This window comes from Meriones unguiculatus, chromosome 3 (assembly GCF_030254825.1).
Source record: "Meriones unguiculatus strain TT.TT164.6M chromosome 3, Bangor_MerUng_6.1, whole genome shotgun sequence".
NCBI lineage: Eukaryota > Metazoa > Chordata > Mammalia > Rodentia > Muridae > Meriones > Meriones unguiculatus.
Genome location: NC_083351.1, coordinates 90073182 through 90088118, shown reverse-complemented (window position 1 = coordinate 90088118; position 14937 = coordinate 90073182). Strand labels below are relative to the sequence as shown.

Sequence of the window (14937 nt, the reverse complement as noted above, 5' to 3'; positions counted from 1 at the left end):
ACCCCATTAATAAAATAATAAATATTTTCATCAAATCACTCCATTTATTCCCATTCAACTTCAAAGATCCTGAGGACAACATAAAAGCACATGAGAAGACTGGGGCAAGAACACAGTTGGTAAAGTACTTATTATGCAAGCTCAAGGGCCTGAGTTCAATCCTTGCATCCATGTTTTTAAAAAGCTGGGTGGCAAAGAACCTGTAATGCCAGCACTGAGCAGGTAAAAACAAGAGGATTCCTCGGGCTTGCTGGCCAGCCAGTCCAGCTAGATCAGCAAGCTCCAGCTTCAGCTGGGGACCCTGACTCGAAAACTATGGTGAAGAGAGAAGACACCAGACATCAACATCTGACCCTTCTTATCATAGACACACTTGTGCATGTACTTCTGCATAAACATGTACACATACAAGCATTTACACATAAAAAGAACAAAATCCTAACACCCTATAATGACTTCATTGGTTTTTACAAATCTCTTATTTTATCTACAACCAGTCCACCTAGAACATGTCTAAACTTGTCTGACCTCAGCAGAGTCAGGCCCAATTTTTTTCCATTTAGATGGAAAAAGTCTCCTGTTTTCATAAAAACAAACTGTATTTATTTATAAGAACATTTATGAGTACCATTCATTGTCATAAGCATAGAAGCAGAGACAAGTACAAACCTGGTGTTTTTAACTTTCTTGTATGAACATCCTAAATATCAATGGTGTTAGTATTTTGGAACACAACCTGCTCCTGGGTTACCCAGCAACTTATGATGTCATCATGTGTTGCCTGCTAGGTGGCCACACCTGGAAGGCGTGGTTACCTTGCCCCTTAAAGAGCCAATCTCTCTCTCTCTCTCTCTCTCTTACTCTCCTCTTGCTTTCTCTCTCTCTCTCTCTTTCGGTGCCCCCCCATTCGCTTTCTTTCTCTCTCCCCACCATGTCCTGTTTCCCCCACTCCCTCCATACCCACTTAATAAACCTCTGGCATAGAAGATCTGTTGACCCCAGCCTCATATTTCTTTAAATAATAACTAACAAATGGCACACCTTTGCTACCCATATCTGTATTGCCTCTTTTTGTTTTTACATAAATTAAAAACAAATTAAAAAGAACTATGTTAACTTTACATACATATCCATACAAATTTAAGAAATAAATCACGGAAATACAGTCAAGTAATAGATTGAAATGCCCAAACAAGTATAAGCTGAAATTGATCTTACCCTTCTTGAGAAATAACTTGAACTAGACATGAAATTGGCACCCTTCAAAAATAGTCTTATAAAAGAAATACTTTTCTGTCTAAAATCTTTTATTAAAATGTAAAATACACAGGCTGGAGAGATGGCTCAGCGGTAAGAGCACTAAGTGCTGTTCCAGAGGTCCTGAGTTCAATTCCCAACAACCACATGGTGGCTCACAACCATCTGTAATGGAATCTGATTCCCTCTTCTGGTGTGCATGAAAACAAAGTATATGTTAATACACATACAATAAATAAATAAATCTTTCAAAAATGTAAAATACACTGGTTTGTGTTTAAATGCTTCTGTATTTGCAATCTCAACTTTATGAGCAGAACACTTCTAGAGAGTTTACCTTTTTGGCTGTAGAAGAGAGTTCCTTTTTCATACTTTTTAGTAAAAACTCTGGCATATTATTTTCAATATCTTCACGAGTTCCCTTTTTATGCAAAACTGCTGCCAGAAATGAAATAACCTGGAAGAAAAAAAGACTTTTTTGATCATTATGGATAACTTTATTATACATGTGACAACCTAACACACTACAGACAAAAACATTGGTACTTTCTTTAACAAGCAACACATAAACTCTACAGTGCCATCTAATCTCAGAACAACTCTGCCCAATAAAGATGAATTCCTTCTTTATTCCATCATCTGAGATATTACCTTAGTATTTGTTTCTATCCATGGAAACTATCTTTTAAGTCTCTAGAATAAACTATACATTTTTCTTTTCTGGTAGAAAATAAATTCCTTCAAGGAAGAAGTATTTGCTTCACAAATTTGTGCCTTTGTTTATCTAATGGATGACAGAATGTTAATTTAAGATCAGCTAGTACAACTCATTAAAACATACTATTTTAAATAGCAGCTATTCTCCAAAATTTAAATGAGAAGGATAAAAAAAATAAGAAATCACACAATCAACAGCAAGGAACATTTAATCAATTAAATACTTGCTGATTCAAATGTTAGCTCTGGTTGTCTAGCAACTATGTGAACTTCAGCAAGGTAATTAAACTCCCTAAATAGTTATCTGTAAAAATAACAAAAATATCAGCAGGATTATTTTAAAGATTTGGTATGAAAGTGAAAAAACTCATTATTTTAAAACATAAATTATAATAGAAATATTGAAATCTAAAGAAAAATTATAAGAGAATTAGAAAAACAATAAAGGATATGTATTTGGGGCCAAAGAACAGGGCTGACAAAAGGTTTCATTCTAGCCCAGTATAGCAGAAAACTCACTTGGTAATTCAATCAAAGTAGCCTCAAACTTGTAGTAATCCTGCTTCAAATTTCCCAAGTGCTAAAATTACAGGTGGGACTATAATTTGCTTATCAGTGTACACCTTATGAGAAAAGTATTTTTCACTACATAGATAGCTATGATTTAAATCCCAAATTATAGAAAAGGAATTAGAATCAGATTTATTTGAAAAAAAGTTGATCATTAAAAAAACCTTTAAACCATAGACTCAGTAGTTATGAATATCAGTTATTTGCCACCATAAAAATTTTTAAAAATTAATGAAAACTCACAAGTAAGTACTTCATAGAATAAAACTGAAACACAAAATTATTTAAAAGAGGCTAGAGAAAACAAGACCAGGTTACCACAAAACAGCAATGATTAAGTACAAAGTAATTAAAAACACTAAAGACACATACAATAGAATATTTTCAAAGTAATAAGGAGAACAACATAATCTAGATGTTTATACTCAGGAACAATATTAAAAAATGTAAAGTGAAGATATTTTTAGACAACTACAGCCAGCCAATTCATCACAAAAGAGCCATGCTCTTTTAATGCATAAAATATAAAAATATTAATATGATATAAAAACATTTTAAGTGAAAAAACATAAGCACAAGTAAATGATTCTATGCAAAAGAGTAGTAGCACAAGCAAAAAGTAAGAGCAAGACACATGGCAAACAGGCAGACAAAACAAAGGTATACTGACACTATTAAAAAAAAATCTACAAATGGGGCTGGAGAGATAGCACACAGGTTAAGAAAACTAGCTGTTCTTCCAAAGGTCCTGAGTTCAATTCCCAGCAACCACATGGTGGTTCACAACCATCTATAGTGAGATCTGGTACACAGACACACATGCAGGCAGAATGCTGTATAAATAATAAGTAAATAAATAAATCTTAAAAAAACGACAGCTTTTGTTAGCATCAAATGACAAGAATTTAGGCTATAAATATTTTATCTAAGTCAGGATTAGGGCAGTTACAGCTCCTAAGGTCAAAAGATGGCACAAAAAAGGAAAAGGCATATAAGTAAAAATTAAATAGTAAAATAATAGCCAAATAGCTTTAGAAAGCACACTGTAGATAAAAGAGACTAAATACTCTAAATAAAAAGCAAAGACTGGACCAGCAAGATGACTCAATAGGTGAAAAGCTTGCCACCAAGACAGACTTCCTAAGTTAGATGTGATGCCCACAGGGTGGAAAAGAGCTCCAGAAAGTTGCCTAACCTTCATGTGGACTTGTACATGTGTACACAGAAACAGCACACACACACACACACACACACACACACACAAAGCCAGAGATGAATGGGATTAGTGGAAGCAAAGGAGGCATATAAACAACTCAAACCTAGAGCAACTTAATTTTTTTTTAATTTTACCTAAAGGTATTCAGTGCATGCCCACAATTTATAAGTATTTAAGTAAGTTAGACTTAAAGTTATTTATGTTTGCAATTAAAAAATATATAACTAAGTTTAAATATAACTGACTTCTGACTAGTTCTTAGAATATAATATGAATCATAGATAATTTATAATTAAAAGTTCAAGTAACTATATTATTGTGAATATAAGTATCTTTTTGTTTTGGTCCAGGTGTGGGATGTGGGACTGATTCAGATGGTCTACAGCAGCAGACTATTGGCTTCATGCAGGCTCTAAAAGGAGCTCTTTGCCAATTGCAGACAGTTTAAGTCTGAGGACTCTGGAGAGAGAATAAATGCTGGAGGCCAAAGAGTGTGGAGAAAAGAAAGAACAAGACTACTCCTGCTTCCCCCTTGCTGCTCCTGATACAGCTGTGAAATAAGAAGATAGAGATATCCTTGAAACAAGGATTGGACTGGCTCCAAGGAACCCGATGATCCTGACCAGCAGGAAGCAGCTAAGAAAGAACGGCAGCCCTTCTCCCACTAAACCTTCTCTCTCCTACCTAGTGTTGGGGTGTTGGAAGGGACTGGGGTGGAGTAGGGAGAAAAAGATATAAGAAACGGAAATAAAAGAGTTTTTAAAAACTAACACCAACAATGTATTATTTGGAAAGAGACATGAGGAAACTTTCCCAGGTCAAAAAAAAAAAAAAAAAAAAAAAAAGAAAGAAAAACAACACTCTAGGGGCTAGAGAAATGGCTCAGTGGTTAAAAGCACTGACTGCTCTTCCAGAGGATCTAGGTTCAATTCCCAGAACCTATATGGCAGTTCACAATCTGTAACTCCAGTTCTAGGCAAAACATCAAGGCACATAAAATAAAAATATATTATTTTTAAAAACACTACAGAGCCACAGCATTTAAAAACAAACAAACAAACAAGAACTCTTTACCTTAATTAGCATATTGGTTATACAGATAGATACACATGTAAAAACCTATTTAGCTCTATACTTAAGAAGTGTGAAAATGTTAGTGTATAAAACTGTTTCAAAAGACAAGCCCACCCCCACACTCATGTACACTAACATGTGTAAACATGTGTATATGTACATTACATGTTTTCCTTTAAATTTTGACAACTTGTCTTCAAAACTACAAAAAAAAAAAAAAAAAAAAAAAAAAGATTAACAGATGAGACTGTAGCCGGGCTTGTCAGCACAGGCCTTTCATCCCAGCACTTGTGAGGCAGATGCAGGAAGATCTCTGTGAGTTTGAGATCTACAAATCAAGTCTAGGACAGCCAGGGCTACACAGAGAAACCCTGTGGAAAACACACACACACACAGAGAAGGTTTTTGAAACTAATTTCAATGCAAATAATGAGAATGTGCTTTACTGTGAAATATTTACAAAGGCGCTTATAGAAAAAAAGTAAAAATAAAAACTTAAGTCTGTCACATCTAGAACCAGCATTTCAAAAATAAAATACCAGTCTAGGAAACCTTTGTTTTCACTGACATTCCTTTCTAAAGTCTACAAGCAAACATTTTTATAGGCCATCTTTCCTTACATGCAATCACCTCTTGATAAAGAATAAACATGAGGCTGGGAAGCAGCACATCAAACATTCACCCAAAGGCTTAGCCTCTCCCCTAACCCCCCAAAAAGTATTTCTCATTTAAAAAAAAAAAAAAACAACTTTTTTTTCTACTCACAGGACATAAAAAGAAACAGAGTGCTTCAGAATCATACTTTAAATGATGTTTGTTTTGCTTGCTTCAAACAAGTGCTAGTACAAAATCAGACTTGAGAGCACAGCAACAAATGGGATGTCTTCATCACACCCCACCCCTCAAGGCTCACAGATAGATGCAGAAGAGGAAATGGAAAGATTGTAAGGGTCAGAGGTTATGGACAACTCCAAGGAAATAGTGTTTTCTAGATATAACAGGGCTAATGTACACATGAACTCAGAAACTGTGCCAGCATGAACGAAACCTGCACAAGTTCAAACCAGGCAACATCCCAGAATGGAGACTAGGAAGTGGGCACAAAGTCCCACACCTAAACAAGAAACTCTTTACAATTGATAGCTGGTCAAAGAGGGAAAATCTATTTCCTTCAACGGAGTGACATGGATATACCAACCACACTCCAGGGCAGGCATTATGTGCAGGAGTCGTTGACTAACACAAAATGGATTCCATGGGTTTTCTGTTTTTCTTTTGAGTGTGTGTATTATTGCTGGTTGGTTGGTTCCTTGGTTTCTTCTTTCTTTCTTTCTTTTTTGAAAGAAAAAGAAGATTACATTGGAAAAGGGGGAAGATTTGAGAGGAGTCGGCAGAGAGGAAAGAATATTATGAAAATATATATATATTTTTTAAATTTTAAATTAAGTGCTGTTTGAATGGAGATCTAGCTCACTTCTTGTTACAAAACTCTAGTCCTAAAATATGAATTACACACCAAACCCAAACCACAAGTTGTCTTTAAAATGCAAAGGCTATTTTGTTTCTGTTTTAAAGGGCTTGGGGCTCTGGAAGTTAATTAACTTTTTACATCATATACAGTATTTTCTCTAAGAATAAAAATTAAAAAATATTATTCTCCAAATACTAATGAAGTACTGAGGATAAAATAATGAGACACTGAGTCATTTTCCTCAATTCTAAAACTTTATCATGTAGCTGGAGACAAACAAAAACCTATAGTAACAGGCAGTATTACAAATAGAGATCTGCATAGTGTCTTCACTCATACACATGAACTGATTTTTACAATAAGGTAAGTAACATAAATACCTGTACTGTTTTTCCAAGTCCCATGTCATCACCAAGAATACACCCTCTTCCCTGGATGTAGTGTCTGTAGAGAAACTGAGCTCCCTCTCTTTGGTAGTCTCGCAAGTACCTATTAATAGTATAAGGAATGGAGTCTCCATCGTCAGATAATTCAAAAGCATTAGTCAAGGATGGAATTTTTCGATCTGGGAAATAAGGTTTTTCTAAATCTTCATCATCAAATATAAAACTTCTGGAGCAATCTTTAGTTGGTTTTACTTCTTGAAGTCTTGGAAGAGGTATTTTCTTTTCTTGAAAATCTGAATACAGGACAACTGCAAATGGTTTCCCATTTTCATCCACAGTGATAGACTTTATACTTGCTTCACAAAGCTTTTTATTATCCAAAGAAGGAGCAAGACATCTTTCTCCTGGACACCATCTGTCTACAATAAGGAAGAAAATTAAACTTTCAAAAAGAAGTCACACCTCATTTACCTACAGAGAAAAGCAATTTTAACATATTTTTGAAATAACTGAAATAAGTTATATTTATTTTTATAGATTTTTTTTCTAAAATATATTATCTTTTTTTTCTATAATTACTAGAATAATCTATTTTCTATAGCTCTTATCCTGGCTATATGTCATTAAAAATATAATTGCCAGGTTTAAGACTATATTGCCAAGATATTACCTTTGATGACTTCAATTAATGGATATGAGCCATGAACATTTGTTTTCATTATTTGCCTGGCTGCTGTTAGATCTGACATACAACCATAGCTGAGATCCACTGATTTAAATATTCTTGGTGAGTCATGAACATTATACATTCTCCTTTTATGATACAGTAAAAGAAATAAAGAGTAAGCTAGAATCTTCAGGACAGCAACTCTTTGTGGGATGTGCTTTTTATATTACTCCCTCCTTCTCTGGACATAGGTATACAACTAGCCAAAGGGAGCTTTTATTTAAATACAATGATGTCACAACTGTCATGGCTTATTCCTTTTGGGTTTTGAGTTCTAGGAGCCAGAGACATGACTCTGAAGTTAAGAATATTTGAAGTTCTTGCAGAAGACCGGGGTTCAATTCCCAATATTCACACAGTGACTCACAACTACCCATATTCAAGTTCTAGCCACCACCCTCTTCTGATTTCCTGGGGCACAAACATACATGTCATACCTAAAACACTCACACTCATAAAATGAAATAAGTCTTTAAAAAAAGGGAGAGATGAAGTCAAAGATCCTTTAAGAGCCTCTCATTTACTAAAGATTGATCTTCTCTACACATGAACTTACTATGTATTAACTGTTCAGCCTTCTGTTTTATTTTCTATCCTGACGATATAGCACCATGAATGGGGGTAAAATATGTAAATATGCTGTTAAGCACTTTAAAGGGTACTAAGTAGATGACACTAAGTAAAAATAAGTTCTTCAAATGGAATTCCTCATTGCAAGGATCCAAGAAATATATGGCTATATCTGTAAGAATATTGGAAATTATTTCTCTTACACATTCAGCAATGATACAAGAACATTCATGATTTCCTGGGATCTTCCTGAGAAGCTCCAGTTAGAGCTTCATAACATTTATGTAACCATAATGACAGGTATTTGCCACCTTGAGCAAGAATGGCTCACTGTGACAGTCTATCCACTGTTCCTCAAAAAGCATTATTCCCACTAATTTTGCTAAGGTGGTTTTACAATATTTATCCTAAGTATGCATGGAAAAACATGTTCTCCCACTCTATTCTTGTAAATCCAAACTGAGAACTGTTATACTATTATGAAATTAACACCCTACTCTACAGGTAAAAGAATATGCAGGTCAGAGTGCCTTCTTTCTGGGACAGTGCTAACTGAGCCCAAGCTAATGATACACTACATTAATTCTTAACCTATTATTTATGTTTTAAATGATGCATCTCCCTACCTACAAAATAATCCTCTCATTTCAAAGTCCTAAGTCCTCAATTTCACACTAAACATACATGTTTAAACATCAATTATTAAAAAAAAAAACCCAAAACTTGGAAAATTTAAAACAAGTTATCTTTCCAAAAATGAATTATGACTTACAAAAAAAAACCATCAATTATTCATCATACACTGTACCACACAACTGGTATAAAATAAAGAACAACGTCACAATGGTAGTTAGTAATTGCCCTGCGTCTTATTAACTGGGATCATTTACAGACAACTTTTCAAGGTAAAAACCATTAGCCCCTATATCTCTTTTTATATTATTCCTACATGCAATACACCACAGTCTGGTTTCAGGTTTTACTTCAAAAACAGCTGGGTGTGGTGGTACAAATCTTTAATCCAAGCACACAGGAAACAGAGGCAGGAGGAACTCTGAGTTCTCTGAGTTAAGGGCTAGTCTTGTCTAGTCCCAGAACAGCCAAGGCTACACTGAGAAACCCTGTCTCAAAAAAACAAACCAACACACAAAACAAAATGAATGAAAAAAATAGCGTTTTTCTCTATGCCAACATCTCTAGAAAGCAAGAGCTGAATTCTAAAAGTTTTTTTCTATAGTCACCTACTAGCTATCTGCTATTATTTAAAGACTATACATTCTCTTACTCTTTACAGCAAAAGCAGCCGCAGACAATAACTGAATGAGCATGGCTGTATTCTAATAAAATTTTATTTTAAAAAAGCAGCATCAGATTAGATTTTGCCTATGTGTAGTAAGTAGTTTGATGACTTTTCCCTTAATACATGCCACCATCACTTTATTCTGAATTACTCATAACCAAACTCTAGCTCTAGTCTAGCTTATTTAGTAGATATCCCATTATTCTTTCAGTATTTTATGACCACAATAGCATTTGCACTGTGTTTAAATATGTTTACTTGTTTTTTGTCTGTTTTTTCCACTGGACAGAATTTCCTCTTCAAGACTATCCCCCCAGGGGGTATTTTCAGTCAATGAATAAATACAGAAATGAAGGATGCCTAAGACATCTATGAACAGAATGTACTATTCCGTATCCTTTTTCTCTCTCTATTTTCTCTTGTACACATCCCACGTACACCATCAATTCATGAGTATTCAGTTCTACTGTTTTCTAACATCATGTCCAATGGTTTGACGTACTGAAGAAACTGCGCATCAATAGTTGAAATATATGTATGTTAATTAGTCTAAGTATCTGATTTTTTTTATCTACACAAATAGGTCTCTCTCATCTACTTAACAAATTCGTACTACTGTCTAATAACTGGCATATACAAAGACAAAATAAAAATACCTAACATTTATCGAACACTATGGGTCAAAATGTAGTCACTTATATCTAACAGTCACGAAACTTAAAGATCCCCACTTTACAGATAGGGAATCTGTTCCCACTGCTCAGCAAGTAACTGTGAGGCACAGCACTAAATCCTCAAGTTTGAGTTCCTAAAAATGCCAAAGACAACGACTTCCCGCGGTGAGAGGGCTCTAAAGCCTCCGCTGCCATTTTCGGAACCACGAGGAAGCCGCTTCCGGAAGTGGCCTGGGGCGTGCGTTTGCCTGAGACGCGAGCTCGGAGCTCATACCTTTGCGGGAGTCCCCGCGGGGCTGCGGGGCAGAGGCGTCCATCAGGCCAGGAGGAGGCGCCCGGCAGCCCCGCTGCGCTCAGCGCCCAGCGATCGGCGGCGTGGCGAGCGCCGAGCCACAGGCCCGGCGCCTTGTGGGGCCTCGCGGGGGCCGGGCAGGGGCGGCGTCACCCTGGGGAAACGCCAGCGCCGGACAGGCCGCCGCCGGGGTCTATAAATCCCGCGAGAACAGGCACTGCGACCCTCTCCCTCGCTCAGCTTCCTCCAGACATCGCGAGAAGATGAGTTAGCCTTTAGGCAGACAGGAGCAGACGTTCCAAATACCGCGAGAATTGGGTATCGCTCAGTACCGTCGAAGCTTTTTGGTGAGGGAATTGACGACTTGAGAGGAGTGACATCTCTCTAGGATGGGAGAGGACGCTGTGAGCCCTGCGAAGACTGCTGGCCTTGTCGCCTAGGAACTTCAGGAGGCCAGCTTCAAGAGGGCGTTTTCTTGGGTTTACCTAGTTTGTCGTAACTCGTGGAGAGCAACCAGCAGCCCTTGCACAGATAAGGTCAACGTAGAGTTCGGTTAACCCTCCTCGGAGTGTTTCCTTCATCACCCTCAGAAACGAGCCGTGAGTACTCCCCACCCTGAGGAAGGAGCCCACACGCAGCCTGCTACCGTCTCCAGCACAGCGTTCTGAGCACCAGCTAAATGGATGCTGCTTGCCTGATATCTCCCAGGAAAGTTGATAAAGCCAAATGTGTTCTTGCACGTGGAACAGAGTTCGTGTACTGCGCAGCATAGTTCATTTCACCGGAGTAAGCGTATTGCCTATTGCTGTTGTAACCAGTTTCCACAAACCTTCTTTTCTTTGTTTACAACGCTATTCATGTGTTGAGGCAGCACTACTCTATCTTGTGGTTTTGTAGGCCACAATTCTCTTAAAGCTAAAATTCAAATGTCGCCGCGCTTTAACTTGACCTCTTCAAAGTCAAGGATGGTGCATTTCAGAGCCTTCCACAGTGGTTTTTAAGAGCTCACCAGAATAAACTCATTTTCAGGTCTGCACTCTTTAACTGCATCAGAAAATGCACTTTGACATGTAAAGTAACATTATGGGTTTCAGGATTTAGAGGCACAGATTTCTTCGTTCCTGCCTACTGTAGGACCCTTTTTTGGAGACACTATGCCTATTCGAATAACAAAAAGATCTCCATTCTTTGCAGATTCTAAAAATTAGTAGATTATTTTCATAGGAGTGCTAAATCAAGACTGCCATTTGTTTGCATAACAGAAGAAGAGAGTGTTTAAGAGAAACAGTTAGGAATATAGATTAAGCTAATAACAGCAAACTGAATTAAGGGAAGTAGTTTCACAAAATAAGAGAGTTAAATAAAAGGGGGTTGGGGGGAAGGTGAGACGCGTTTCTCTGTAGTCCTGGCTGTCCTGGAACTCATTCTGTACACCAGGCTGACATTGAACACACAGAGCTCTTCCTGTCTCTGCCTTCTGAATGCTAGGATCAAAAGGATGGGCCACAACAGTCTGGCAGTAAAATTCTTAAAACATACCTGGTCACAATAAAAATAATGCTATGAAGATGAAATGCACCCACTTGAAATTTACATACTACATAGGTTAATATTTTGGCTGGTAGTTTATTGTACCGTATTAGTTCTGATTTTTTTTAAATGGATTCTAACTTTAGACACCGTGTATTATAGAACATTTCAGATACAATCATTAAAAACATAGCTAATTGTTAATTACAACCATTAATTCTAACATACATCCTTATATTGCACATCTTAAAAATATTCCTTGGATTGTTAAAGTGTACCTGTTTTAAACTGTTTACACATTCTCTCTGAAATCAAAATGATAAATAGGAAATGTAATCAAGCTTGATTTTATTTTTTATACTACAAGAGAAGTTTGGCTCCCCTCCCCCCATTGATATCATTAGTTGTATAGTCTCTTGTTTTTCTAGAGGTCTATTGATTTAAGATGTATATCCTTACAGAGCTGATCTGTAACTACAAGAGATTTGATAAATCCAAAATGAGTTTGGATTTAAATGAAAGAAATCATCTTGTTGAAGGAATACCCTTGTAGCTAACAAGAAGACTCCTCACCTATAAGTGTCTATTATGTATCTGCATTGCCATGTTTGTCCTGTATAATGAAGTGGGAACACTCATAACAAACTGTCTTAACTACATTCTCATGAAGTTAACCAACCTCTAGCATCCTTCCTACCCTTAGGGTAGCTTTTGGGTTTGCCAGTTGCCTGTCATCCTCTTGTGTAGATGCTGATGTTGTAAACCTCCCAACACTAGAACGAATTATTTCAGGCTGGAATTGTGAGAAATTTAGGAATTTCTGAAGTCAGTAGAAGTGTTGGATTGACTGTATTGCATGCAAAACCGCTGGCAATGGGTAACAAAAAATTAAGCCAATTTAGACTATAAAAATAGGATTGGATTATTGCCCATGACTTTAATAAGCCTGAAAATTCTTCAGCTAAACAAGAACTGGTGTTGGGAAGATGGCCTGGTCATTAAAGTGACCTGAATTCAGATTGCCAGTATCCAAATATAAAGCCTAGTTATGGGTGTGCACCTATAACCCTAGCACTGGTTTTGCTAGCCAGTCATTCAATGAGCTCCAGTTTCAGAGACTCAAAGGATAAGGTAGGCAATGATCAGGAAGACATGTATTATCAACCTCTGTCCTCCAGAGGTTGGCATATGCACACATGTTGCATGCATATGTCTACACATATGAACACAGATGCACACAGAATCACCAGTAAGTATTGGATAAAATATTTTTGCAAAGGCACTCAAGATGTACAACTACCTCTCAAAAATACTCACAGGACATACTCACAGGACATCTAAGTAAGAAACTGAAAGCTAGCTTATTGAGGTAGTACTTACCCTACTGTTATGCTGAAAGCATAACCATCTCAGTTACATAATCATGAATTTTAACAGTCATGGCTACAGAATACAGCCTTCGTCCACACAGGGCTTTGGGAGTAAAAATCTCCATTTAAAATAAGGTTGTGCCTGTTTGAGCATCCTTTTTTAAGCATGCTGTTGATTTTCTATGATGCTTTCCTGTCCCTACAGACAGATTTAGGATTTGCATTTGTACAATTTATATGATCTAGGAAATCCCAAAACAACTACCAAGTTAGTTGTATCCAAGTAGCTGGAAAAATGGTAAGTAATTCCTTTCAAGGGAGAACTGTGTTAAAGATTCCTCAGACCTCAGAGATAAAGCCCTACCAACCAGTTTACAATTCCAAAACTGAAATAAATATATAAAAGTAAGCTATCATGAACAAGATCCAGTATAGAAAATGTGCAACAGAAATAGAACCCTGGTAATTTTCATTATTAGAATAATAGGTATTTTTGACTGTAGCTAAGATATTTATTGATGTTTTTAAATACTAGACAAAGTATGAGAGTAAATAAAAGGCACTGTGAAGAAGTACCAAATAACCAGGCATGGTGGCATCTAATTTTAATCTGCACACAGTAGGCAAAGGTAGATGGATCTCTTTGAGTTTGAGGCCAGCCTGGTCTATACAGAATGTTCCAGGCCAGCTGGAGCTACACAGTAAGGCTTTGTCTCAAAAGTAGCAGATAGTTTTTTTGTGTTTTTTTTTTTGTTTTGTTTTGTTTTTTTAATGTATTTTTTGTCGGTTTGGTTTGGTTATTTTTTGTTTGGTTAGTTTTTGTGTTTTTGTTTTTGTTTTTTAACACGGGGTTTCACTGTATAGCTTTCACTGTCCTGGACTCACTTTGTAGAACAGACTGGGCTCAAACTCACAGAGATCTGCCTGCCTCTGCCTCCCTGAGCACTGGGATTACAGGCATGCACCACCATGCCTGGCACCAGATAGATTTTTAAAGAGATTGTAGAAATGAAATTTTTAGCCATTGAAATCTGAAACTCGGTGAGATCAAGAGCATATGAAACACATCTGAACAGAAAATATGAACTGAAATTTCTGAAGAAATGATTCCAAATACAGCACAGAAGATAAAGAAGCTTAAAAAAAAACAGAAAAGAATTCAGATGAAAGGTGAAAGTCTAATTGAAGACCTACAGAGTAAAGACCTCTGTAGTACAGAGCCTGGGAGGAGACAATGTTCAAGGAAATAGTCTCTGACATCTTTAGATGAAGGAAATATGAAGAATGGTGTACATAAATAAAATATATCACTAGACACAGAAGTAAAATTACAGAATAAAGTAGCAGAGACTCTTGAGAGTCCTTAAAAAGGTCTGATTACCTCTCAATAGAATGACGCCAAGAAGAGCAGACATCTCCACCATAACACTGAAGCCTGGAGGTAGTGGGAAAGCGACCTCAAAGAGCCAAGAGAAGATAACTGCCAACCTAGATTTTAATTAAGTCAAATAATATTTTCAGGCAACACCAATGGGCTTTCACTAGAGAATCTTTTAAAGGATTTTGAACTTAATGGATTAAACTGTAAGAAGGAATGAGTAGCCTAAAAATTGTAAACAATCACTGGCCTTATAAAGCAATCATCACAGTAATAGAAACAATTTGAACATATAAAAATATATAACAATAATGTAAAATATAACTACAGCTTGGGTGTTGCATACCCTTCGAAGTCTCATGTAGGAAAGCCCATCCTGGCACTATTGGGAGGTGATGGAAACCT

The 14937-nt window shown here is 36.7% G+C and overlaps 1 protein-coding gene across 4 annotated transcripts in view; it reads right to left on the bottom strand.

Annotated features, from left to right (window-relative positions):
* Positions 1-10509, bottom strand: part of Ercc6l2 (ERCC excision repair 6 like 2) — a 114906-nt gene extending 104397 nt beyond the window's left edge. For 2 of the 4 annotated variants that reach the window (XM_060380336.1, XM_060380335.1), the window contains exons 1-3: positions 10237-10505; positions 6686-7110; positions 1595-1714 (exon numbers count right to left, since the gene is read on the bottom strand). In XM_060380336.1, coding sequence (XP_060236319.1) covers positions 1595-1714; positions 6686-7110; positions 10237-10279 — 588 coding nt within the window. In that variant the 5' untranslated portion in view covers positions 10280-10505. Of the gene's footprint in view, positions 1-1594; positions 1715-6685; positions 7111-10236 lie in introns of all 4 variants that reach the window. The other 2 variants (XM_060380337.1, XM_021649099.2) reach the window with 2 other exon arrangements.
* Between the last annotated feature and the right edge of the window lie 4428 nt (positions 10510-14937).